The 27,893-nt window shown below is 41.6% G+C and overlaps 1 protein-coding gene across 1 annotated transcript in view; it reads left to right on the forward strand.

The window, feature by feature from the left end:
- The window catches only part of gabbr1a (gamma-aminobutyric acid (GABA) B receptor, 1a), a 66,552-nt gene that overhangs the window by 28,572 nt on the left and 10,087 nt on the right, over positions 1-27,893 (forward strand). The window contains exons 8-17 of the mRNA XM_070835614.1: positions 1,040-1,174; positions 7,530-7,700; positions 8,417-8,518; positions 8,813-8,878; positions 9,101-9,292; positions 13,397-13,642; positions 15,000-15,063; positions 16,003-16,080; positions 22,029-22,179; positions 26,012-26,144. Coding sequence (XP_070691715.1) covers positions 1,040-1,174; positions 7,530-7,700; positions 8,417-8,518; positions 8,813-8,878; positions 9,101-9,292; positions 13,397-13,642; positions 15,000-15,063; positions 16,003-16,080; positions 22,029-22,179; positions 26,012-26,144 — 1,338 coding nt within the window. The remainder of the gene's footprint in view (positions 1-1,039; positions 1,175-7,529; positions 7,701-8,416; positions 8,519-8,812; positions 8,879-9,100; positions 9,293-13,396; positions 13,643-14,999; positions 15,064-16,002; positions 16,081-22,028; positions 22,180-26,011; positions 26,145-27,893) is intronic.

Genomic DNA, 27,893 nt, shown 5'->3' on the forward strand with positions numbered 1-27,893 from the left:
GAAGCGCTGCTATTCCACATATTTCTTGGTCCTGAGTGGTGATTACCTCTTCAGGAAAATCACAGGGCTGCCTCAAAGAAACAACTCAGTCGTTGAGCAAACACTCCAATTAGGAGCCACATTGGTCGTCGGCATCATCGGCTGCGGTGCGATTGTTTGTGACACTCATCTGGAGTGTATTTTCTAAAATGTGCATGTGTGTATTTGTGTTTGCGAGCCATATCTCCTCCTCCATGCTGAATCATTAGATGTGTCAGGCCAGTTTATCTATGACTCTGATGAGCGGTGCGGCGGTGATGGCCTGTCGGTAATCTGGCTGACAGAGCGGTGATGGATCATTCCAGCTCCACTCTCGCCACCTAGACATGCTGTAAATGACTTTATTGGAGGGTTGTAATGACTTGTGATGGCTGCTGTTTTGGTCGTCGGGCTCGCTTTTGTTTGGTTTCAGCCTGTCTTTGTGCTTTTGCGTCTTGATCTGTGGACAGCGTGTTGTACTTTGATGATACATACTGGCTCCGTTGTTTGGATGTGATCTTTTCTTTGCCTCCTCCAGCTTGTCTTTTCATGTCACATTTGCATCTGCTTTTTTGCTGCTCCCTACAACTTTTGTGTCATTTTCCTTTACTGTATCTTAACCTTGTCTGTTTTGTTCTTTTCGTTTCCATTACTTGTCCTTTTCTTTCTCCCACTTGTCTGTTCCCTTCACATTTGAATTGACCTTTTTGTTGCTCCCTGCTACATCTATGTCATTTCCCTTTAATTTATCTACTCCCCTCTGTTTTCTTCTTTCTGTTTATGTTTACAGTCGCCTCCATGTCCCAGACTTCATTTCTTCCTTTCCCCTCACCCTGTGTCCTCATTCCATCTGTCTCCCTCGCCCTTATCTTTTCCATTTTGCTCCCTCTGACTCCTCCATGTCTATCTCTCCCCTTTTTCTCTCTTTTTTGATCACCTCAATTCCTTTCCTCATTATTGATCCACCTATCCATTTTTCACCTGTCCAAACACTAAACTCTTTCTCATTTTGTCCTTCCAGTGTGACCCAGGGGAAGCCACTAAGTTGCTGTATGACCTTCTGTATACCGAGCCCATCAAGATCGTCCTGATGCCCGGCTGCAGCGGTGTCTCCACGCTGGTAGCCGAAGCTGCTCGCATGTGGAACCTTATAGTGGTGAGTACATCTCAATAATGGGCACTGATTAAATAACTTAATGCTAAATAATGCCTGTGCTTTAGGGTCAGTTCACCCTGATTGCCACATTTTCTCACTTGTAGTAGTATCCACATAAAAAAAAAAAAAAAAGAAGAAAGAAAAAGGCTTTCTTTTGTCAGATTCACAGCATCGAGAGCTGACTTTTAGAAATTCAACAGCATCCAATCTGTCCTGTGTCCATGTTCCTTTTGAAAACCCACAGATCCCACTGTCAGTAGTTTTCTTTCTTTGGTAGAAAATGTTGTGTATTCACCTCATGGTGGATTAGGTGGAGGCAGAAATCTTAGAAATAGATGTTTTACAAGCTGAACAGATAAAACCAAAACTACCCGCATTGCTAGACTCTAGCAGGACTAAGTGAGAAAATGCGACTGACAATCACACCATCTTCATACAGCAACTAATTGGCCTGGCGTGTGTGGTGTGACAGTGAACAGGGTTTGAACTTCTATCTTAAAAGCATTTCTGCCATTATCTGTGTGTACAAACACAATGGGCATCACTTCGAATGAAAACTGTCTATAAATGTTTGCATTTTTCCCATTTCTTTTCACCCTTCCAGAATCTGGCTAGTTGTGACAATGAGTTGCCACTGGTCATGGGCCACTATGGCAAAAAGACATTCATAAAAGAAAACAAAACGTTAAATCATCTGATTGCGTTCATAACTCTACGTGCAGCTTCCGGCAGTATTTAGGCTAGATTAATTGACCTTAGCTTTAGTCGTAGCTGTTAACTAGTTATTCACGATTGTGCACGTCGACGTCGACTGTGCTGCTGCTGTGAAAAGTACAAGAGGATGCCGTTGTAACATTACACGAACACAGACTTTTATTTCTTCCATGTGATATCAAATACAAACTCACACACACGCACATAGGGTACCCACAAGGCCACCTTCTTTAAAGGGCGAGACTCCACAACCAGAGATGGAAGAGTATTCAGGGCCATTACTAGTTTTCAAACCCCCCCCGAATGGTATTATTGCACTGCTGTTGCAAAAGACAACTGGATCAACATCTTCAAATATTCAACCATCTTATTAACTCCTTGATCATAACAGAATATAGTAATTTTCACTACAGCTCATGTTAGAAAGGCCGTCGCCAAAATGCATAGTCATTGTTTAGATTGTCAAACCCTGATCTCAGTGCTATTGTAAAGGCAGAGCAAAACATCCGGTTGTATTAACAAGAGGACAAGTTGTGTCAAGTAGATCAAGTGGAAAACATGCTATCCCAATGGCAGTTTTGTTGTGCAACGGTTGACACATTTCCTTTTTGCCATAAATTGAGCCTTCACTCCCAGGACATCATGCCCGGTGGCAGCCAGAATTGCATAGTAAAAGTGAGGGAACTAATCTAAACGCCATTGATGTCATTATTCTACAGCCATTACACTGTGCAAGTTGTTTACTTCCACTTGAAGCTTAAGTACTAATACCCCACTTCAAAAATACTCCAGTGCAAGTAAAAGTTCTGCATTCTAAATCTCAAAAAGGTAAAAGTATGTAAGTATGTCAGCATCAGTCTATTAGCAGTAAAATGCTCCCTGTCAGTCTGTCCTATCATATCTGAACATTATGGACAAACATTACTGCTGCATTACTGTGTATGTTACATTTTACTGCTGTAGATCAAACATAATCAAACAGAGGAAATTAGAAATAAAGACTTGCTTAATATAATTCTTCTTCTGGCTTCGGCCATTTGAAAATTGGCAGTGTTACTTTATGTTGTTTTAGTGAAAGTGCGTGTATATATCCTATATTGAGATATTATTAATAGCTTATCTTATTAATATATTATTAATATATTATCAGCCAGCCCTAGTAACAACTACTTTTGTTCTCAGATGACACATCCTATGAACTATTTCTTCGCACACATGGCCCTACTGTAAATACTGTAAATAGAGGACCCAATGGTTTAAACAATTTAGAAAGGACCACATTTGCCGTAAAACCTGATGCCATAAAAGCTGAACAAGAGCTAGATGCCAAACAAACGGAAAAGAAGACAGTGTTGCCTGTTGTCGTACGTTTCTCTTTCTGATGAAGGATATGAGCTGATAAGAAACCTTGACACCAAGATATTTGGCTCCGTCTGTGCTGAAAGAATATTGTCCCTCTGTTTTGTGCAGGCAAACAATGTAAAATGTCCTGAGGATGCCGTTTGAAGCTGACATTCATCTAAATGATGATCTTTTGTGCTTGTGGTAATTATACTAAGTTCCCCAAATCAATGCTGTAGTTGTTAATTGATTTTTGATTACTTCACAAATCACTTTTAATTCGCAATGGCACTTTACAAAGCAGTGTCTGTCGATCTGCACTGAGAGCAGCTCCACATTCAGTACAAAACATATTGCTTGACCTCATATACTGCCCGATAATACATTTACTCCACGCACAAATACATCCCACATCTCTGAAGCAGCAAGCTGGTATTGTCTTCTGCTGCTGTTATTTTCATTTTTTAAAAACATTTCTGCCTCTCATGCTTTCATGTGTTAGTTGATTTTGTTTATCTCATTCTCTGTCTTCTCTTGATCTGCCTCTCTGTCACTCACAGTGCTCTACTTATTAGCTTTGTCCTATAATTGAAGTTTCATCCAGAGATTAGTCATCGAGAACAATCAGTTCTAGTGGTTGGCATCTGCCCCTCTTTCTCGTTTCTGGTCTTCCTGTCTTTGTCACCCTTTCGTTCTTCATCATTAAAAACTTGTTTCCACTTTTTGAGTCTTTGCCTTCCTCTTTTCTCTGTCTGCTGCTGCTGCCTGGAGCTGGTCTGCTCTATGTCAGCCCCTTTTTCTTTCCTTCCTTCCTCTTTTCCATCTCTACCGTCTTTCTCTCCCACTCTTCATTTCCGCCTCGCTCCCTTAACTCAAGCAGTCGATTCCCCCCGCACACAAAGGGATCCGTCTCTCTTTACTACACGCCACCACTGGCACAACCTCCTAACCGCCACACTCAATTATTTCTGTACGCTGCCTGCCTGCAGGAGCCTCCTCGCATGTCAAACAGCCTCATCAGAGCGCCGGGAGGGTTAAAGCAACCTCCATTTCTGGACACTGATCAAGGAGGGGCTCTCGATTGGCTCCTCTTGGTACAATGTTAATTTGATGCCCCATATCCCTTTCTAAAAGCACTGTAAGCCATAGACAGCCATTGATCTACCACTACAAGGCTAAGGGAGAACTGACGAACTGAGAATCAAGAGATATTGTTTGTGGTTTTTTGGGAAGCTTCGATGTGAAACTTTGCCTCTCTGTTGTGGAGTGCAGCTACATCCGTCTATTTCTGCCACAGCAGCTTCTTGCTCCATTTCAGTTTTGTCACTGATTTCATGTCTTGTGAAGGTTTATTTGAGTATCATAAAGAAATGCTTGCAGCTCATAGTTTGGTGTTTTTCAGGTTTTGGTTAGATTAATCCACCAGGCATGGTGGAAAGCTGTGCAAACCGGATCAGACCAACTATACAATACATCCAGGCCAAACTGAGAGCACCTCGGTTTTCCTTAGTTGTTGCTTGGTTGGTTGACTTTAAAGGGTCTGTTCCCCTAAATCACTAAACCTCGGATGGTATCGAGGCATGTTTGTTTTTGTTGGTTTTGTTTGCCATGGGTTTGAGATATTGGCCTCTGCCTACAAGTGAGTTTATTGGGATTTCATTTGTGGTGCTCAGAGCATCGAAAATCATCATTTATACAGTAATTTCAAAAGCAGCAAGTCAAAAGACAACTGTGTCCAAAGCTCTGCATATAATTGGCATTAGATAATTCACTTTACGGTGAGCAGTAGATTGGACACCTTTGGACATTGTTATTATTGTTCATCATCACAGATAAGGAGTGTCACGTGACTGTACATTTCACGTCTATAAAATGGAACAAATTGCATTGTGGGATTGTTAGCAGATCAGTCTGTTGCACTCATCTTCATAATGTCACAGACACTCATTTTTTAGTCTATAGTGGGAACATATGAGGGTACTACGTAGAGCATTAACTCAGCCACTCAGAAAACTGACACAAAGTGACGAACATCGAATGTAGTTCAGTGGAAGAAGACAAAGTGAATTATCCAGACTAACCAGGACACAAAAAGATGTTAGTACAGAAATGTATGCGAGACATTTTTAGACGCTCTGGTGATCCCCTGACATTTCCTCTAGCATCTCCAGCAGGTCAAAGTTTTCACGAACGCTGTGAAATAGCTTGACATCTAATTTCGTACAGTCTCCCACTCAATGTATCCTAAAAACTTTGATACTGTGATACCTCAACCTTTCATCCGGCGCCATCTTAGGGTCAGAAGTTACATGTTGTCCCATAGGCTACTTTGATTTATGTCCAAATACCCGAGAAACGATAATAATCCCAATCCCCATCAGCCTCGGCTATACCTGCTAATTACCACCTGCTAAACATCTTCATGTTAGCCTGCTGACATTAGCGTTCAGCTCAAATCACTGCTGTGCCCACATACGGCCTCACAGAGCTGCTATCGTGGCTGTAGTCTGGCCCAGTACTGTGAACACCACGAACAAAATTACATTTACATGCACTGGATTAATAAAACTTGTGGTGCTCTACTGATTATTTACAGCAGGAGGAGGATGTGTGTGGGATTGGCTCAAGATAAACTACAATGACCGCATTCATGGTAATAAAGGAACACGTCACCCAGTGCGATGGTTTGTCTCACTGATGTGTTTATAGACAGCAATGGAGAATAAGTATTAATATCCACTGTCATTTCAGATACCTGACATTCCCCACCTGGCCCGTACACCTGCTCCCTATTTCACCGTAATCTCCCCCCGCACATATACCAGACATCTTTTCCACAGCCATTTGCCAGGCCGTCTAATGTGCTGCCCAGTCATCCTGACCACTGCCCGTTTCGCCTGTCTGCCCCATGCCTGCTTAGTTTGCCCTCGCTGTCCGATTATCTGTTGCTGACCTCTGCGTTGAACTCTTACTAAGTAAATGATTGATTGCTTTCTACTGCTCTGCCTCTGCATCCTGCTTGTGAATCCACGTCTCTGTGTGCAGAACTGTTACAGGAGCTCTGGAGCGCAGGAGCTGAAAATGAGCTGTGACAAAGCTTTGTCAGCACAGGCAATATATTGCAATAGGATCACAATTTTGTGTGATTTGTTTACATCAAGTATCAAGTATAGAACATCGCCTTCACGAAAATATGTTTTTCTGTCATTTGACTCCTGTCACACTGTCTGCATGCGCACATATATGTTATGAGCACCTCTCGCGTTTATTATTAAGCATGTGTCATTCGCAGAAGCTGCTGCTGGCTTCTCCAGATCTTTCACTGCCGCACCCAGATCATCTGTCACTCCCTGTATAGTTTCCCCTCTTTCGTATGATGCCTTCGTCTACCTGCCTATGCCCACAGGGATTTGTTATGGTGATAAGTCCACATTGGACGTGACGTTTGACATCTATCATCAAGCCCCCTTTTGCTCCCGGTGGTGAACATCCCAGAGCTGTACAATGGGGCTGAGATGAGAGCTGGGGAGGAGGATAGGCTGTCTTTATCTGTAATGGTTCCCTAAACGCCCACTTCCTCATTTTAACGGAGACCTGTCGAAGATTTTATCTTCACTCGTCACTGTGAAACTAATTGTTAGTGGAACAGCCTTCTCCCTGTTTCTGTTGGCAGTTTCCACCACCCCTCTTCCCTGCCGTTTTGGACGCACATCTTTGCAGTCTGCCTCTTGTGGGAATTGTGCCTGAGGATTCAAATAATACGAGTCCAAATGACAGAAACAGATGATCACTGGGGATACTGTTTGTAACAGCAATAATTAGATCATTTTTTATTTGTTCTGTTCATAGCAGTAGAATGTGTCATTGAAATTTCATGGCAATATATGCATGGGAAATCCTGCATGCAGTGTTTCAAATTTTTTATGTTGAATTTACTGAGTTTATCGGCACACCTGATAAGCCAGAGGGAAGTTAAAAAGAGGGAGGGAGGGAATGTGGATGAAATGAGAAAATGGGAGCAGGGATTGTCTCTGGTTCTCTGTCTTTTTGCTGGGTTTCCTCTCTGTTGTTTGCGGTTTGAACCGGTCCCAACAAAGAACACTGTGTACAGGGGAAGAAGAAGAGAGTCCTGATTTGAATGCATTTTGATTGAAGTCTGTTTACAACTGATGCCTGGAAGGTCCTTCAGAAGTGTATTTTCCTCAGTTTCTCCATTTCCTTTCCTGAACCTCCATCTCCCTCCTTGGCTTCGTCACAGCGTTACTCTTAATTTTCTCCATTTCTGTCTCATGTTTCCCAGCTCTCCTATGGCTCCAGCTCACCAGCCCTGTCCAACCGACAGCGTTTCCCCACCTTCTTCCGCACGCACCCATCGGCCACCCTTCACAACCCCACCAGGGTGCAGCTCTTCCAGAAGTGGAAGTGGACCCGCATCGCCACCATCCAGCAGACCACCGAAGTCTTCACCTCAGTGAGTACCTTTTGATCTTTTTCATCTCACCTTCAATTTTACCTTTGTTTTATCTCAAACTCCTATTCTTCCTTTTTTATACCTCATTTGATTTTTTACCACTTTCTCCATGTCCTTACTTTGGCCCCATCATTTTCAGTTAAGTGCGGGTTGCCTGATTGCCTGCCTGGCTCTGTATGTTTGTTTATGAGAGCTGTTGTGTTCTCAGGCTATGCAATGCTCCTTCGAGCAATCTCTCCTGACGATTAATGGAGGATTTTTGAAGTAATTTGTTGGAGTATTGGTTGTGAGAACTATTGATCAAGCAATACATCTCTCCCAGGCACGGCGGTCGATACCATGACACTTGGGTTGGTTCCTGTAATGGAGGTTAATGATCCCGCTCTCACATTCTTTCCTCTCCCTTCTCACATTCTCCTTTTCTGCTTTTCATTCGCGTTCTTTGTCTAAAAATCTATCCTCTCCCATGCTGCCTTTCTTGTTTATCATACAGCCCCGCGTGGTCTATCCCTCTCTCGACATTTCTCATATACACTTCAGATTTTTCCAGGTTTTTTTTTGTCCATTGTGTACTTGGTTGTTTTTCTTTGTTCTTTGTCTATAATCTCAACCCGCCACTTCTCTCTGTCTCTATCTGTTCAGCTGCCTCTCTAACCTCGTCCTCTCTCCCCCCTCTCTCTGTCTGCCTCCCTCTGTCCCTTCCTTTCATCTCGCAGACTCTGGACGATCTGGAGCAGAGGGTGAAGGAGGCAGGCATCGAGATCAGCGTTCGCCAGAGTTTCCTCACCGACCCTGCTGTCGCTGTCAAGAACCTCAAGGTGCTTTGATTAAAAATTCACCTCAGCTGCTGGTCGTCTCTCTCGCTCTCTCTCTCACCCCCTCTCCTTCCTTCTCCGGCTCACAGCTGCACACGATACCATTAGCATAGAGGCGATTTGATAGAGGAAATTAATGCGCCATGCTAATTAGCAGCTCCTGAACAGCAGTGCGTGCCGTCGTGTGAAGCAGCAGGAACTTTGGCACGCTGCGCTGCTACATCAAGCTGTGCTATAGTGAAGTTGTATTGTTGCTGATGTAACTTAGCGATGTTTTCTGCCTATGTTTTAACGCAGCGCCAAGATGCAAGGATCATCGTGGGGCTCTTTTATGAGACTGAAGCCAGGAAGGTGTTTTGCGAGGTTAGTACCTTTTCCCACTGGATCGATCCCAGTAGACTCAACCTGTTTGGCTATTAGCAGAAATTGAGTTCTGTAATGAGCTGTTTGAATGTCTGACTGAATTGCCTTGTTTGGCAGTGATATAACATGCTCAACACATCTCTGAGAATAATTTTCCTCATGCTTATTTATCATTCTCTCCCACCCTCCATATCTGCCTCCCTCCCTCCGTCCCTGCTGCAGGTGTTCAAGGAGAAGCTCTATGGAAAGAAGTATGTGTGGTTCCTGATCGGCTGGTACGCAGACAACTGGTTCAAGATCAAAGACCCAGCTATCAACTGTACAGTGGAGAACATGACGGAGGCGGTGGAGGGACATGTGACCACCGAGATCGTCATGCTGAATCCTGAGACTGTCCGCGGCGTATCCAACATGGTGGGAACACACAAAACACCAATGTCTCTCCCACCACAGTAATAATTATATTAAAGAGATATTTGATGTTTATCAGTGACAAGCAATTGCAACATCAACAGCTTAAAACCGCCACATATTGGGTCTTGTAATTGAGTTGAAGTTGAAGTTGCACTTGTGTTAAAGAGCGAAGTGTTATAGAGCATCTTATGAAGAAAACATCACAATGTGAACTACTTAAGGCACCAATGCACATGTTTAATGAGCTTATATGACGTCGAAATGAGCACACCTGTGCTTTTTCATACAAGTGCACATGGGAAATGGAGTCCCTCATTGTAAGGCCCAAGGTCCAAATACAACATAGCATTTGCATCTGTAAACCACCATGAAGTACAGTACCTACAACAAACATAAAATCCATTAACTGATTTTAATGGAGAAAAACTCAGATACACAGAAGTAGTTTGGTCTCAACCAATTATCGCCTGTATTTTGCACCCAAAAGGTGGAAACAAAAATGGGGATGAAGTGCGAATATGATGCTGATCATGTCTCTCTAATTATGAATAGAATAAATAAACAAGTGTTTGCAGGTACAAATTGTGCATGTGAAATTGGTTTCACAGTACACGCACAATAAAACATTAGGATGTTGTCATTGTCGTGAGAACGTTAGCATTCTTAGTTTTGTTTCGGGACCAAACTCCGAGACATAGAAAGTATGATATTTTTGCTAGTTTTTTATTTCTGTGGTGTTCCCATCCTGCACTTTCCAGTGATTGCTTGTTAATCATTCAAAAGATGTCCTGTCATGTCCTCCTTGGAATTTCATCCATCATGGTCAACTCTGCTCTTAACAACTATTCAGCTCCTCTCATCCGTATCCCTAACAATCCGTGTAAAATGGATCAATGTCCATGAGATTTTTCCAGGAAAGACCAGCAGCTGAGAACAATAATGTCTTAACTCCAATGAACTGTGCATGATTGAATCAATATTATGTTTCAAATACTGCTGATAGAGGGTAGAAAATGGATGCTTAATACTGTCACACTCTTTCTGAACGTTTTCCTTTATTATTTTGCCAACCCTTGCTTAGCTTCTCAGGTAGCAGTCGTTGTCTGCTTTTCCTTCGCCCAATGCTCTCCTCCGTTCACCTCTAATCCTCTTAAAATGTCTCTTCCTCTCTCCATCTCTCCCATTGTTCGACCTTTACTGACTCCGCTGGTCTATGGTGGCTCAGCCTTTCATTCTCCTTGTTTACCCACCTCTCCTTTCCCTTCTCCTGATCATTTCCTCATCCCCACCTTTTCCGCCACCCCCCCCCTCACCGTGCCCCTCCTTCCCTTGCGCTTCATCAGCAGCTGTTGTTTATATTCATACAGCACCTGCCACTACCTGCTGATTTAGCTGTTGACGTGCTGCTCAACGGGTGATAAGAATTACAGCCAGAACTCCTGCCCATAGTCATTCTATTTAAATTCAATTTCCAAGTTTGAAATTGGCATATTTCTTCTAGATAGAGCACTCAGATGAAACTAGCGTGCCGATACTGCAGGGTTTGCAATAGCACATTGTCAGCTAGTTTTCAGTAGGTAGTGGCAGATTTAAATGCCAAGGTGGAATTTCAATGAGATGAATTTGACATAACAGAATTGGGGTGTGTAGGCCTAATTGGCCTCAGTGAATCCACAGGGACACCTCGACGATTGGTTGCAATAATCTCCCGTCACACATGCGTATCTCAGCTTTTGGAGAGAGATAATGTTTATTGTTGTTTAATTGGAAAAAAATAATAAACAGCTTAATTGTACACTTTGGAGAAAAAGAATGCATTCATATAAAGTTGGAAATCCCTTCTAAGCTTTTGAATGTTTATCAAAGCAAAGAGATACCACAGGGTTGGTCATATTTGCTCTGGAGCCACATTTTTTATGATTGAATGACCCATGGTTGCACCCCGATGCGAATGTAATGAATGTCAGTTAAAGGCAGGGTCTGCAGCTTATTTTAGAACCATGCTCTATCATAACAGCCTGATAGCAATCAATGAATTAAATGGTTTGACCAAAAAAAGAAAACAATCCGGGACAACCTGTCTGCCCACCTGCCTATCTCTGTGTGCATGCATGCTCATTGTGCATAACCAGAGTCTGGGCTAAAGCTAGCAAGGCAGTTGCACTACAATGGCAGGGAAGGTGCAGGCAAAATTTCAATCACGGCTCAGTGACAGACTGTTGTGAGTTACCAACATGAAGCACACACCCACTGAGCTGAAGACTGTGAAAGAGCTGTGGTTTTCAAATTTCTTTACCGTGACAGCCTCTCATTTAGTGGGCTAGCCATACGACCATGGAGCTATCTCGTCAAACACAAAGCACAGCCCAGTGAGCAGCCACCTATAGGTAATGTTACGCTTGTGATGGCTGTTTTGCTTGTGTTTATATGATTGTGGAATTCAACTGAGTGATTTGTTCATGAGACTGGAAAAACTAGGAGAGGCTGTCAGTCAGCGATTGTGTAAAGAACGAATGATGGTGTCGGCCGGTCCTCTCATCACTGTCGTTGACTCGTCCTCCAGTAGTAATGGTTTGTCAAGCCATGCATTCATGTGTTTTGGGGCGGGGGTGGCTTTGGAAGAAAGCCTGAGGGGAGGGGGTGGGATATTTTCTGTTGGACACTTTCAACATCTAGTTACTCTTGCTAGTTTCTCAAATGTGGCAGATCCTGCCTTTAAAAGCAAGGAAATATGAATGTCCATCAGAGCCAATATGGAAACAGCACACACAAACTTTGGCTACTATCTGCCATTTTAGAGGAAAAATACCTCTATATCTAACAACTACATAAAAAAAATATTGTAGCTGCCCTTCAGTCAGTGCAGCATATTTAAAAAGATGCTTATTCACTTTCTTGCCGGCTCACTTCTAGTTAGCCCTCTGCCAATTTGAATGGGGATAAAATGACTTAATTGTGCGGCTCTTCCCAAATGTCATTGGACTGAATGGATCAAATTCTGGGAGGGTGAAACGAATCATTTTGTGAGGGTTGTGACTTTGAAAGAAATGTATCTGCTTATTTAGAAATGTCTCTTTCACAATGTAAGTCTATGGAAAAAAAATCTCTTTGGGCCCAATGGCATCACGTGACGTATGTGATTTCATGGTTTGGTCACTATGTAAAATTGGCTTCAAAGCCTGGCGCACTTCCTGGGGGCTTAATCTGTACACTAAGGCTACACTCAGCAAATGATTAGCTTAGCTCAGCCCAAAGAATCAAAGCAGGGGGAAACAGCTAGCTTCTGTCAAAAGGTAAAAAATAGACCAGCACCTCGAAAGCTCAGTTATATATATTACATGGAGTCATGTGCTGGACTGTTTCAGGACGTCCTTCCTCCAGGCCATGAAGTAGTGCAGCACATAACACAGCATTAACAGGTCTTACATATTCTATATGTTTAATCCCGTATGCAAACTTGAATATAACTTTCCCCCCTTCCCACTCATTACTTTATATCGGTAGGCTAAGCCATGGTGATTGGCTGGTGGCTCCAGCTTCACATTTACCGTACAGGCAATAAGGGTGGTATCAATCTTCTCATCAAACTCTTGGCAAGAAAGCGAAGAAGCATATTTTACAAAATGTCTAAACTATTCCTTTAAAGATCTCACAGTGCAGCAGGCACAGTTTCGCAGGCTCAGCTCTTAATGCCGAAGGGCATTCGGACACCCCCTACTGGTTAGCTGAAATGCTAATCTTGAGTTGAGGCAGAACTTAACCCCAACCCGATGTGCACTGTTCTCTCTCTGAGTTGTATATATTTCGCCAAACAGAATGCTGTTCATGATGGATGGACAGACTGAGCTTGATCCCTCCCCTCAGTGTCATGGTGTCACACTTGTTTCCAGCAGTTTCCTTTAAAGCCTTTGAATACGTGGCGCTATAAATGTTTGAGATGATTCACCACTGCTTCCTTTCTTCAGTCTTCTCCTATTTGCAACTGAGAAATCAGCATATTGTCAAATAATAGCAATTTAAAAAAATGCCCATATACATTTGTTGTTTTTAGCATTACATTTCTTCAGAGAGACTTTCATATCCTTTCCGTCCCTTTTCCATCAGACATCGCAGGAGTTTATCGCTGCCTTGATGTCTCGTCTGGGTGGGAAGAACCCTGAAGAGACCGGCGGGTTTCAGGAGGCCCCTTTAGCCTACGATGCAGTGTGGGCTTTAGCCCTTGCACTCAATAAGACCGTGGCACCACTGAAGGCTAAGGGCCGACGACTGGAGGATTTCAATTATAACAACCATGACATCACCTCTGAGATCTACAGGGCTCTCAACACGAGCTCCTTTGAAGGTGTTTCGGTAAGTGAAGAGCATGAGCAAAATGATGGGGAAAGTGGTGAAAGCAACTGGTTATGTACTAGTTTTGGTATCCCATCGGTATTTATCATATATAAATGTGCATATATCAATATGCAATGCTTTCTACAGGTCTTTTGACTGCTGTGTTTTAGATGCTTACAATTCCAGTTGTTACTTTTCAAGCAGATCAAACTATGCGGTCAGACATGTTTTAGATCTGTGTGCAAAGGCGTGAGATGTAAATCTGTGTGAAGGGAAGGAAACAAATGCAAAATAATGTTTGATATTGCAGTTCACTGAAATTCTCAAACGAGCTGAAATATTTCTGATGGCAATATATAATGTTAACCATTGCAAATAATGTCTTTAGTTTTAATGGAGATAATAACAGTAATAATATGGTAACCGGTGAGAGCAGATCATAGTCTTCATACCCTTTGATGTGGCACCACATTACTGCATATTAGCTTATGTTCTCTGTTCATGGTTGTGTGTGCATTAGGTTCACCTGTAAAAGCTCTGCCACATTTTCTACCTTTATGAAGCTCATAATGATCAGTTTTAGTTAAAACTTTAAGAGAGGATGTTAATACAACTACAATATATGTTTATTTCTGAGGTTGTAATTTGCAGTAGTGAGATACTGAGCTGAATTGTAATATTATAATTATATATAATTATGTGTCTCTGATCTAATGGGGGAAACAGACTTTGACACCAGCTGTTTACACAGGCTCACGTACGGTCAAGACGGCCGCAAAGACAGTATTGATTTATTGATCTGGTATTGTGCATAACCATTAGTAGGTCATAAGATATCAGATTTGGAATTGTAAATCATTGCAACCATGAAAGGTCATTGAGCGTGCAGTAATGAATGTGCACAAAAAAAAAAAGTGAGATTAGCTGCGGACACCCACACATACACGCACACACCCACACACATGCATGACCAAACGCATGATCCCCTCCAGGTTTATGCCTGAGATAATAATACAAGTATGATTGAATTAATAATTTGGAGGTTTTGCCATCATCATTTCTGATAATTAACTCTGTACTCACCAGAGTAAGTGCTGAAATTTGGAAACACTGCAGCATCAATCATGTTAATAATGCTGCCAGTCCCAAATCTCAGCAATTACCCTGGTATCAAACTACACCTTTGGCTAGCCAGACTAGCTGATCTCTGTCTTCGTGCTAAGCTACGCTAACTGGCTGCTGGCAGTAGCTTCATATTTATTGTACAGATATGAGAATGGTATCAATCTTCTCATCAAACTCTTGGCAAGAAAGCAAATGAGTAATAATTTTCAGTAAAAAAAAAAAAAAGACCCTTCTCCCGTCTGTGTCTCAGGGCCAGGTGGTGTTTGACGCCCAGGGTTCCAGGATGGCAATGACTCTCATCGAGCAACTGCAAGGTAAACTACCCCCACACTTTCCTCCTAAGATGCTGTGTTGTACAGAATATGGTCTGAACAATAAATGTCACTCATGCATCTGGAAAATCACTGCTGACTGCTCATATTCACCGTGTATCGATTGTTGCTTTCAGCTCAATTCAGACCAAAGCCTCTTTTTTTCGGGGGGCTTTTGCGTCCTTTTCTGCAATTGGTCTCAATGTTTTACAATTGTACATTCGAATGGGCTTGATACAGGAATATGTTGACTCTAGGCTTCACTCTAATTGGGCACAAGCCTTCATTTTAAGCCGTTTCTGGAAATGGCATCCTATTTGTCACCAGTGACTTAATGAGTTTCCCCGCACAGGATAAGGTTGAGGATTATTTTCTACCTCTGTTCACTTTGGCGTCCTAAAGGATGAGAATTTATAATCCTGCTCCTTTCCCCTCACATTCTGTCTCATATTTCCTGTTGTGGTGTCGAGGTAATTTGACATCCACAATGAGACGACCTGACTTGCATCGCTAAATCACTGTGGGACCTCATCAGTATTCCTGGTCAAGACCGCCACATAAGCTCCTTTTTTCTCCTTCCCCTTCTCCTTCTTCTCCCCTTGGTACTTCTTTGTTTGTCCTTCTTTATGCACCTTTTCATCCCTAATTTCTTTTAACTGTTCATTGTGTGTATATTTTTGTAGCGACACATTCCATTAATATGAAAGCACAGGAATTATAGAAAAGTAGCTTAATAGCTTTTGTATGAATATGAATGTTTATCAGTTGTGTCAGATTTTGTTGTACTGTTTGAAAACACGATCCCCCTCAAAATGCCAGGGGAGGATATGAATTAGACAAGCAACACTAATTAAACTGTATCTTTCTCACTGACTTTTGTGCTCTCTCCCTCCATTTTTTTTTTTATGTGACTTTTTTGCCTTTTCTTTTGCAATTATATAGGAGGCAGTTACAAGAAGATTGGTTACTATGACAGCTCTCAGAAGAACCTCTCCTGGTTTGGCAATGATGTTTGGATAGGTAAGACGGAGTTCTTGACACTGTCTTCACCCAGCTTCCTGTGTCTGTGTGCTGTCTGTCATGCTGTGAGTCAACAGGGTCCCTTCCCTGCGCTTTGACATTAGACCTCCTCAGTGTGGCTTAATTTAGACTTTCTTACTCTCTAAATGACATATAATCACACTGGATTTTTTTCTAACCGCTAGTTTGGGTGAAGCCAGCTATTTGGACACACGCCCAAAATGAGCCGCCTCCACACTCACTGTCCAACATGTGTTAAAATGATGGCGCAGCAGATGCTCAGTAATCAAACTGAGCTGTGGCTAGGTTTGATTGGCTAACCCATGAGGTTTCAAAGTCTAACACTCCCCTCAGACAACATTAAGACAACTCCCCCGTCACCCGGTGAGTTACTTGTGTGCTACAACTTGAGTTGGCTTATTGTAACCCAGGTTTGTTTACATTCTTACAATCTGCCACTATTGAAAATATGCCGAAGTAGCTATTAATAGTTCCTGTTTGCAGTGTACCCGTGGGTGGAAAGACATCTGTCACTGAATTACTTTGGCATTGAAAGACATTGAATGTGATAATTGTCAGACAAGTTCAGCAGTGTCTTTTTTGTGATTTTTAAGATTTATGGACATTTATTCGCAATGTACTTTGGAGATGATGATATCTCCGGAGAGTGTAAGTCACATGCAGTCAAAAACATGTGTGAGCTAAGATCATGTCTCTGTGTTAAAAATTTTCCTGAGTTATGACTCTGAGATGGAGTGTGGGTTTTCAAGCAAATTGCAGCAATCAGGCACTAAGGTTTTTAAAGTACCATAATCGCCTCCACGAGCTGTTTGTCGCAGCCACTGCTGCAGCTCCAGTTGATAAGTGGGCCAAATCAAATGCAATAACTTTCTGGTGTTTTAAGAATACCAACATGCACCTGTTCTAAAGCATCTGGGCTAACCTAACCAACCAAACTAAGAGTTGGTGCTTGCATCACTCTGCTACGTGAAGAGGCTTGAGCGCATGTCCCACAAACCAGAAACTACTCTCTAACTCCTGCTGCTCATATTCTAGTTTGCTGTGAAAACCTATTACTGCTGATTTGCCTCAGACACCAAGACCAATTCTGTGGTTGTTTACTGGCCCGTCCCTCCCTGGAGAGGTGACATACTTGTGCCTGGACAGAGTGTGCCACTAATCAATCCTGCACGCCTCAGTGGCCCGTGGAGAGCCGCCTTTTTTAGGCTTTTAAGGAAATGATCAGTTGCCAAGGCTTAACTGAACCCAGTAGAGGTAGAGATTCCAGGTCAGCATCTGCGGCGAGGGACGGCTGACCTGCATGCATGTAGGCAGCATGTTCCTCACCAGGCCGACTGCCAGCTCTTTAGTTTGGCTTGTTGCAACGTGACAGGCTCTGTGTTGGCCCAGTTAAAATCCACTGAGTTGAAACTGACTTGCTCTCCAGCTGGTCAGAGGTGAAATTTGTTTACCTCTTTTTTGCCTTGCTTCCTCTTTTGGGGCTTGATTTCATTTTTTGCTGTTTGCCAAATAAAGACACATCCATCTGACATCTACTTGTTGAGAGGAAATGAGTAATTTCCTGCTCTCTGGAGCTGACTCAGTTTGGGGAAGTTTTTGTTGACGGGGGGGTCGTGCTTCATTTTGTCTACGCTGACAGGGTGGAGTACACACAGCGTTTCTCAACTTAACTCCTCTGCTTGTTTTCCTGTGTGTTTACCGGGCGCCTCCCTGCTTCACTTTCTCACTCTCTTCATGGTCGCCCTAACAACCACTTCAGCTCAGCTCTTCTTCTAATCGCTGTGGCAACTGTTATAGAGCTGGGTCTCCATGGCAACACCCTGTCCTGATTCCTTGATCAAGGACGGAGGAGGGTTTAAATGGTTCAAACGCACCGACTGAATGGGCAGTTGACACACACACACACACACACACACATGCACACACACGGACATGCACACATGTGCTACTGTTCCATGTTGCACATTCATTCATTTACATACACAGCCTTTAGTGTCCTCCTTTATGCATCATATTATAGTGATTTCTTCATTTGTATAGCACGTTTCATCATCAGCTCAAAGTGCCTCAGATCAAAATGTGTATATATTTGAAAAAATAAGATTTTAACAAATGAGTTAAAAGTTGGCACATAAAACATTAAAATAGAATAAAAGAGCATATATTAATAAGAATAAACTTTAAAATAGGATTAAATGAAAAAAGTCATTTGATGACAGATGAAACGCATGAGATGTTAAAAACTTGTTTCTTAAATGTGTACTTGAACATTGCACTCATAACATTGCAGGATAATTATTTCTTAAAAAAGGATCTAAATCGAAGCAGCAGAACCAGAGATATCTGGTTTTTAATACCATGCAATACCCAACTACATTACCCACAATGCAATTCGCCCACCAACAGTTTGGCTCCGATATTGAATAAATAATGATGATGATAATAATAATAGATTGTTTTTCAACACATCCTTATCTACACAGAGTAAACCAGCCACACAACGTACTGGTGAGAAACGCTCTGTTCTAAAATGTCAGTTGGATTTTAATGAGATTTTCTCAACGGGGACAGAGCTCATAAGTTCCTGTTTCATTTCAGCTCTCTGTTTTACTTGGTTTTGTTAACGCTCTGGCAGGATATGGCATGTGTCACACTTTAAAAACATATGTATGTAAAGAATCTGGGTCACTGCACATTTGCGCCATTATTCAACACACCAACACATGCTGATGATGTGCTGTCATGTGCTTCATATATTAGATCCACTGTAAGTGGCACAGAAAACACTTCTCGGTCTCCAAATATTGTCACAAATGAGACATTTTCTTTTAGGGCACACGGACAATGCAGAAAACCTTTTACTGAAGAGGTTCTCTGCAGGTCTTGAAAAGTCCATAAAGCACTGAATTCAGTTTACTCAAACAAAAAACCTTAGACGGTATAAAAGTCTAAAATATTTTCCCTTGCTTGCCGTAGACAGCAATGCTAGTTGTATAAAATGTTATACAGAGATGTCATACACCTATCGAACTATGAAGGAAGGAATCTCTGTACATCTTAACATAACAGTTTATCCAATAGACCTCACCTGAACTAAAAGTGGGATTGTTGTGAGAGTCGACTGTGACCACTGCTCACTATAGTGGCTTGGAAGCTCATCGTCACATAATGTGGAAGTGCAGATTTTAGTAAAGAACTTTAATGAATTCTGGTTTTTGTCTAATCTATTCATTTATTTCCTGCTGCTGCATATCGAGGTCCAGGTCAGATTTATGTAATAAATCATATTAGTGCTTTTAATTAGTGTTTTATACTGCTGAGAGGTACTGAAATATGATATAGATATAGTCAATAATTGTAGGTCTGAAAGAAGCTTAAATTATCCTCTTATATCACCTTTTCTCAGTCAGGTGACACCAGATAGTTATCAGTTGTGTGACGGCAGTGACAAGCATCCAAACAGAGCATGATGGGTGTCTTGTCACCCTGGGACCCTCGAGGAGGCGACACTCTGACACTTTCCTCTGACGTCTGACACATCAGCCTCACGCGGTGCTGACACTCCCGCTCTGCATCCTCTGTGACATGCACACACACTCTGTCTCCATTTATCTCTATTTCGCATGCACCCTCTTGAACACTCACTCATGCTTACTGTATGAGACCACATGGTTATCATGCATACAGAATATATACAGTCCATACTGGCATATGCGTATACTCGGGGAGTGCGGACACACGGACCTGCAAACATTCCCATATTTAAGCAGACAGATAGTCAGAGGCTGCTGTGGGTAAAAAAAAAGGCTCCCTGTCCATCTGCCCCTCTTTGAACCCTCCTCACTGAGGAATTCTTCTAGTTTAAAGCTACACAAGCATGAATAATTGGGTAGTTAGTTCGCACACACACACGCGCACACACACACACAAACACGCACACACACACACACAAACACATTTTAAAGCCCTAAAGCTGCAACTCTTAATTAACACCAAATTTGTCTGCTTGCTTGCTACATGACATTTACATAAGAAGTAGTAGTTGTAGTAGTAGAAGTATAATAACCACTGAAATTGATGTTTAAGTGTGAATCATTGGTCAGAGTTTTATACTTTATCTCTCTGTGCTTCAGCATGGAGGTTGTGGAGCCCCCATGCTGATGCTTACCTGTGGGCTATTTACATGTGTACACTACTACTGTCTGCTCCTAATATGAGAAGCGACTCTGGACGCCTGTGGCATCATTCCAAGTAGTATTTTTATTTAAGGCATTGAATAAACAGCGAGAATCATGAATGCATAGTGCATAGTCAGTTCTTGTTGATGAAAGTTTTGTTTAACTTGCCGCATCCCTAAATGAGGGAAACTCTTCAATGATTTCCTTTTTATAAAACGGATTATGTAGAGCTGCCGACTGCTGTTGACTCAGCCACTTGCATATCTAAAGGTCGAGTTGTGCTCTAACAGTACTTATTAATGACATGTTGTGCGACCGTGCCTGAAATCAGAAGTGTTTATAGTTGTTCTGAATGACCACACTGAAAGGCAGAATGAAAAGCACCCGGTCATAGAGGGTCTTTAAATACACAAGTATACAGATAACTGCGCATCGTTTTCATAGTGTTGAACTAGGTTGCTCACATGAAAAGTGACAGAAATAGTTGTGTCAGGAAGGAAGAAGGAAAAAAGTGAGCCAGAGAGAGAAGGCTCCCCTCTCACCTCTGCACAGCGGCCAATTGCAGCGTAAAGTGGGTATGAAATGAAAGATACTTCTGAGGAGTTTCACTGACTGCTTAAAGGTGTCTTGATTTCCAGCTGTTGGAAATTTTAAATACAAACATATACAGAGCAGTTTCCACATGTTAATGCAAACGCTGGTTGTTTGTATGATGTGGGTGCAGTATCGTGATGATCTGAGTGGGTCAGCCTGGCTCTGACCTCTGTTGAGTGCCTGTCAGACAGTCTGCTTTGGTAAACAGGCATTTCTTGATAGCGATTTGATTTAATGACACTGGCGTTTAAACGACATTTAACCACCTGTCTGACTCATTTAAAAAACAAGCAACAGGGGGAGAAGTAGAGAGAACATGAGAGCATCATATGAGGTGAGAGCACTTTGGTTGGCACTCACAGTATCTACTGTAATTCTGATGTGTACTGTAGTGCAGTTGCAGGCCAGTTGCAAAGTGATGACCAGATATTGCATGCAGCAGTCTCTAAAGAATCAGTCAAACGTGCATCAGATGTACGTCTTCTTGACTCAGTGACTCAATCATCATGAAAAATTGTGCAGAGTGACGGGATTTCACTTAACTGCAGTAATTAGTACTCTGATAATTAGATGCTAATTCCTCAGATTTTACATTTTCTGCTCCTGAGCAGGTTGTGTATTCATTTTAAGTCACTTTAGAGTAGTAACCTTGTGATCAGATGGTTGCTAGTTTGATCCTGTGACACTTTGAGCAAGGCACTCAACCCTTGCTACTCCAGTGGAGATGCTCAGTGGCTGGATAGGACTGTGTGTGTCACGATGTGTGTAACAGTGTGAGTACGAACAAGATGTTCCTAAAAAAAAGAGATCCTGCCTCTAAGCAATGCTTCCCTGGTTAAATAAAAAGTTCTGTGTTTTCAGTTGCAGAATATCCAGGTACTCTTGTATTGTACTCTACTACTGATTGGCCTTACAGGTCTTGATTAACTAGGTAACAGTTAAGACATCTGAGTTATTTAGTCTTTTTTTAGTAGGTTAAATTCTAAACTATAACTTAAGAACTACAGACAGGATGAAGTTGTAAAGTATTGAGAGACAGACTAAAAGTCATCATCCCATTAATGCAGTGAGATGTGGGGTGTGTCCTTGATATCGCATTTGGCACCAGAAGCATTTTCTTTCCTCACACTTCTTTCTCTGACTCTCTCCGTTTAGGCGCCGGACCTCCGGCTGATCGGACAGTGGTGATCGAAGAGTACAGGTTCTTGTCTCAAAAGCTGTTTGCAGCTGTGTCCGTCTTCGCCGGCCTCGGCATCCTGCTCGGCATCGTCTGTCTGACCTTCAACATCTACAATGGCAACGTCCGGTGAGTTCACCAACGCTGAATGAGTCATTTCATTCTCACACTGATAGACCAAAGATCCTGTGCTGCAGAGTCGATTAATCTAATAGTGGATTGACAGAAAATAAATCAGCAAGTGTTGATTTAGTCAGTCTTTAAGCTAAAATGCCCATTTTTTTAATGGTTTCAGCTTTTCTAATAGAAGAATTTGGATTGTTGGTTGAGCAAAGAGGACATTTGATGAGACAATCTTGGACTCAAGGAATCTGTTCTGATGCTTTATAGGCCAGACAATTAATCACTGAATTGAAAGAATAATTGGCAAATGAAAATTTGAACAATTGTTGGTTATTAGTGTTTGTTACACAGCATTTTAACTTTTTGTTGTCAGCTGTGACTGGAGGCATTACATCTTTGATTGTCCGTCCTGCTCTTGTGAATGCGATACCTCAGGAACACATTGAGGGAATTTCTTCAAATTTTGCACAAACATCTACTTTGACTCAAGGATGAACTGATTAGAATTTGATGGTCAAACATCGAGGTCACTGTGTCCCAAACAAAACACGTTTTTGGCCCAAAAAGAACGCTTATGCTAATTGTGACAACGGTTCATACAAATACTATATCCAAAAGGTCAAAGGTCACCTTCGCAGTGACATCATAATGTTCTGCAAAAACACTTTTCTGGCCGTTATTCAACACCATAACTCAGGAACGGAGGGGGAGATTGGGACCATATTTCACCTTTGTTTGGATACTGAATTGGTACCTAGTCTTGGGTCTGGGCAGATGTGGATGTGTACTGCAACTTGGTGTCGCACAGCTGCGAGGCGGTAACTCTAGTTACCTATATACATGTTTTAAGGATTGTAGATTTTTTGCTTTTCCACACTTCAAGTTTGTCCTTCCAAAAGGCATTAGTGATGAGGGATTTCTTATACAATCCTGAAAATAAAGTTGTCCTCCACAGAGAGAGAGGTCATTTTTAAAAGGATTAAAAAAAAAACTGAATATAATGAGTATTGATTGATGAATTAAACGGGACGTCAGAGGTTAAAGCCACAGTTTTGTTACATGAAAGTCACCTGTTTGAGGAGCTACATTGGCTCCGAGTAGTGAATAGAAATGACCTCCGGTAGCGCCCTTCAGCTGCTCCAGCAGAGCTGATCATTCACTGTGGCTGTAAGTGTTTGTAGGAAATGAGACACAGGAAAAAATAATTCACATGTTCAGCAGAGATCCTTCCCTCTTTAAGGTTTATGTGATTGCTGAATGGCACTTCTGCGTCTTGAGTGTATGGACTACAAAGTTAGTGATTTGGGTGTGGCTTTTCTCAGTCTAGCAGCTGGTCTCATTGTCGCAGCTTAAGCATAGCCCTAGACCAAATGCAAATAGACTTCCTTTAAAAATGCCTTTTGATCTTGGATTTCTAAGCTTAATACATGTCTATGAACCCGGCGTAGCATATCTCTGATGCCTTTTTAACATAGTATTTTTATGTTTGACCCGGGTCAAAGTGATTTAAAGTCCCATAAGTCCATGAGCTTATCAGGAGTTTTGCGGAAAGCTGGAGAGGTTTGTTCCTTTGGGGTTCTCTGGCTGGCTCCAGTGTGCCAGTCAGGCCCTTTTCCAGCTTTGATTATATTTCAAACATAGTTTCACCGAGGGCTGCTCTCAGCAGCCAAAACACTATGAGTCAGATCAAATCAAATCATATTTATTCAGTAAGCTGTTTTCACTAAACAAATTTGCCACCAACTGCCATGTTAGAAGACAAAAATACATAACCAATCCACTTTTAAAACGAGAGAATGTCAAACACAATCACAGTTTTAAAGGAAGATTCCTTCAGAAACACTAAGACGCCGTTAAAAGCAGCTGTAATGTATCAAATGACAGTATGAAAGGGGTCGCTGATCCTACACATTTCTGTCTTTGAACATGAAAAGAATTACCATATGAATCTGCTGCTTCTGTCAGATTTATGAAGCTTCATAATGAGTTTCAGCTCATTACAGGCATTGGTGGAGACCACAACGGAGCCAAAAGAGTGTCAACATTGGACTTAAATTTGCCAGGTGGCCAGAAACAGAACTCCAAATGAATGGTAGCGTTGCTCTAACTAGAATAGCAGCTACAAACATCAGATCCTTGGTCCTTCACATAAGAACCTCTTTCACTCAAAAATATTCAACAATAATTCAGGTAGAAATATTCATTCAAGAAAAAAGATGCCTGTTTTTCTTCACATAGTTGCTCCAATCAACCATAATTCAAAGCAACCACAAGACATGGTGCATACGTGATAAGAGCAGCACTTTAAATCAGAAAATAACTCCTGCAGTGCAAAGAACATCATATATTCATGGTATGTAACAGCATTAAAGGTTTTCAGAGGTATGAAAGGTTGGATTGGGGCCAGTGTGCATGTACGACTGTGTATATTTCAGTGTGTGTTTGTATGCATGCCGCACAAGTGTGTGGCTGTACAGTAAATAAGCAGCGTAGCCTCGGGGGCAACACAAGGGCAGGTCAATGGGATGAAAGAATAAAAGACACACCTACTGCTGCAGGATGAGTTCGCGCTGGAGAACAGAGGAAGGCTGGGTGGGTGGGAGTTATGGTACAGAGCAGATTATGTTAAACACACAGGTCTTAAATCTGGAGTTTTTGAGAAAATTGTAATACTGAGATTGTCTCTAAAGTAGCATTTATACAAACACATAGATAGAAATCACTGTACTTATTCTTCCTTATTATGGTAATTACTTTCTGTCTTATTATCCTCTAAGCTCCCATCTTTACCTTAACATACAGTGTTCATGATTACCTCAGCCACGCTTCAGCGCACTGACAACGTTTCAAAACTTCCATTTGATGTCAAAGGTGTGGGCTGAAAAATATGGATAAGGAGCTTAAGACACCCACAATGAATTGTTGCTGCCATGGCAAAATGATACAGCACATGTAGTATGTTAAAGGACTGATTCACCTAAATTACAAAATGTTACCACCAATGGGATCTAGCCATGCAGGTAGTGTAAGTCTCTCCCACCACTCCACAGTGGAGGAGAAGGCGCTTTCGTTTATGATGATATCATTTTAAAATGTCAACAGCAATGTGTCCTTCCAGAAATAATCTCCCGCTACTCTGGATAATCCACAGACCTCATTGTCAGTGTCAGCTGACTTTTTGTCTGGCGTCTACCAGGAGGTTCACAAATGTCTATAACACAGTTGGATGAATTGCCATTGAATTTGCTACACATGTTCTGGTTCCTCTGTACCATCATCATGTCGTGGTTTCATATTTTTCCAATACTTTGTGTGGCTAAATATCTGCAAACTAACAACTTTCTCATCAGCTTCAGCTGTAATTAGTCTTTTTTGCAAATTTTAGCATACTTAGACCCTACACTAAGATGGTGAACATGAAAAACATTATCACTGTGTCCCAAATCCATACAACATATTAATTCTGTACAGTACGTACTATGGAATATCACTGGCAATTAGAGTTCACAAACAGAAATAGAAAATGTCTGCTGCACCAAAGCGTCCCTACTTGCAGACTAGACTGATGCATAACTGTAGACTCTTAGTCTTGTCACCCAAAAATAGCCCCTAGAGCCAGACTGTTTAAACAAGGAAATAAAATGATAAAATTTTAATTAAAAAACAATAGGAGAGCAATTTACAACAATTGATGACATTTCTAAGAACTGACAGCAAAACCACCAACACAATTAACACCTTTACCCACAAATTCACCAGCTGTACCTTCAAGCAGTAATAATAATTACCATGTGTTTTTTTATTGATATGTCCCTGTGTCAATCTTTCACTGTTTCAGCTACATCCAGAACTCTCAGCCGTACCTCAACAACATGACGGCGGTGGGCTGTATGATGGCTCTGGCTGCAGTGTTCCCACTGGGGATTGATGGCCACCACGTCCACAGATCACAGTTCCCGGTCGTCTGCCAGGTAACAGGAGAAGAGACAGGGGGTGACAGACAGGGGCAGAGACGAGCAGGGCTGGGTATTGTCTGCAAATATCAGGGTCATTAATTTTATCCTAGTACCAAAACAGAAATGAAAAGAAATGTATTATGTGATGTAATCCAAAAAAGAAATGAAATTCAGATTTTTAAAAATTGTATGCATTTGTTCTCCGTCTTTGCCTCAAAAGTAGCAGATAAAAATGAAATTCAAATTTCAGACCTTGGTTTGATGAAAAACTATTACATTGAAGGCCAATCCTGTTAGATTTTAAAATCCAAAAGAATTTACATTTAGTCATCAGTTTTTGCAGAAGGAGGTTTTGATTGATTGATTAACAGCTGCTGGCAGGCTGAGCCCCAGCAGGAGACAAACTAAAACTTGTGAACTGGTGTCAGCGTTGCACTGTTCCCTGGTCAATGTTTGCTTGGGCGCTTATTCAACAAGACGAAAGCCTATCAGGACAAAACGTGTTTATATGTTTGTAAGTTAGTTCGGTAAGAAGGAGGCTTTAGCAGGAAAGCTAATGTGGGTTGTTGTTCAAAGTCTGTGACTCTCTGTTATGTAACAGATGGTCACATGATGTTACTGCCTTATGCAAATATAGTTTAAAATGAAGCAATCTGATTGGCTGTATGGAAAGAAGTTCCCCATCCATGTAGATGAAGAACTTGGAGATGCCATCATAAAGATAAAAGATATGAAATATGAGTTTGTCTCTTTTGGTCTGTAGCAGAAAAAAAGAAATGATTTCATTTCAGTTGGATTTTAGCATATAGTTCACCTCATCGTTTATTGTAATTAGCTTAAAGGTTGGGTATTTCATCTTATTTCATGGTGTCTGACAGTGTCTCATACTGCACACACTGTGTTTCATTTTATTCAAGTTTTTAATTAAAGCTATTTGATGTATACTTTGAGTGAAATGTGTATAAACCCGTGTTTTTATATGGCTGCACTATTCCATCAAATTGAAATTGCTGTCAGATTGTCTTGTTTATTATTTTATACACATTTCCACAAAATGTATCCCGACATGTTTGGTATCTTAAATTTGTGGATCTGAACTTGAATTTAAAATAGAGTTCTGAGGGGTCAAACACTGTTTGGCTTATTTTGTACTGACTGGTTCTCCTGCAGGTCAGTGAAGGTTAAGATGTTGCATCTTAAAGTTTACTATCAACATCCACAGACCACAAAAGTGCACCTAGTTTTTATTTCATTTTGCACTTTGCAGGTACACCTGTCAGTTTTAGTAAATCCCCATTCTACTGTGAAATTGCATACCTAGTTTAAGCAAACCCTCATTCGTGTGTTGTGATGCCCTGATAGTTTTGATGTTCCTGCCTGTGGCAAACTGACACCTGCAAGCCAATCAGTTATTTCAGGATTTCAATCACACACACTTAGTGGATGAAAGATGATGAAAGTTTAAACACTGACATAATTCATTAAGTATTTGAATGGATTTTGGTATTCAGTGGTGGAGACATGATTTGCTGGGTGTCAGAATAGCACAGACGATGGGATCCCAGCACTAATGAGGAGTGGGAGTACTTCACCCATGTTGGGTCTCTTTATTGTGGAGGCGAGAGGGAGATTTCCATTTCTGTCGATTCTTTGCGCTTTTGTCCCTGTCCAGTCATTCTCTTTCATGCTTTGTTCTTTCTGTCTCCTGCACTCTGCCTCTGACCTCCTGCTCTGGCTAGGTTTTTTTTTCCTGTTTCTGCAATC

This window comes from Pempheris klunzingeri, chromosome 8 (genome assembly GCF_042242105.1).
Source record: "Pempheris klunzingeri isolate RE-2024b chromosome 8, fPemKlu1.hap1, whole genome shotgun sequence".
NCBI classification, from domain to species: Eukaryota; Metazoa; Chordata; class Actinopteri; order Acropomatiformes; family Pempheridae; genus Pempheris; species Pempheris klunzingeri.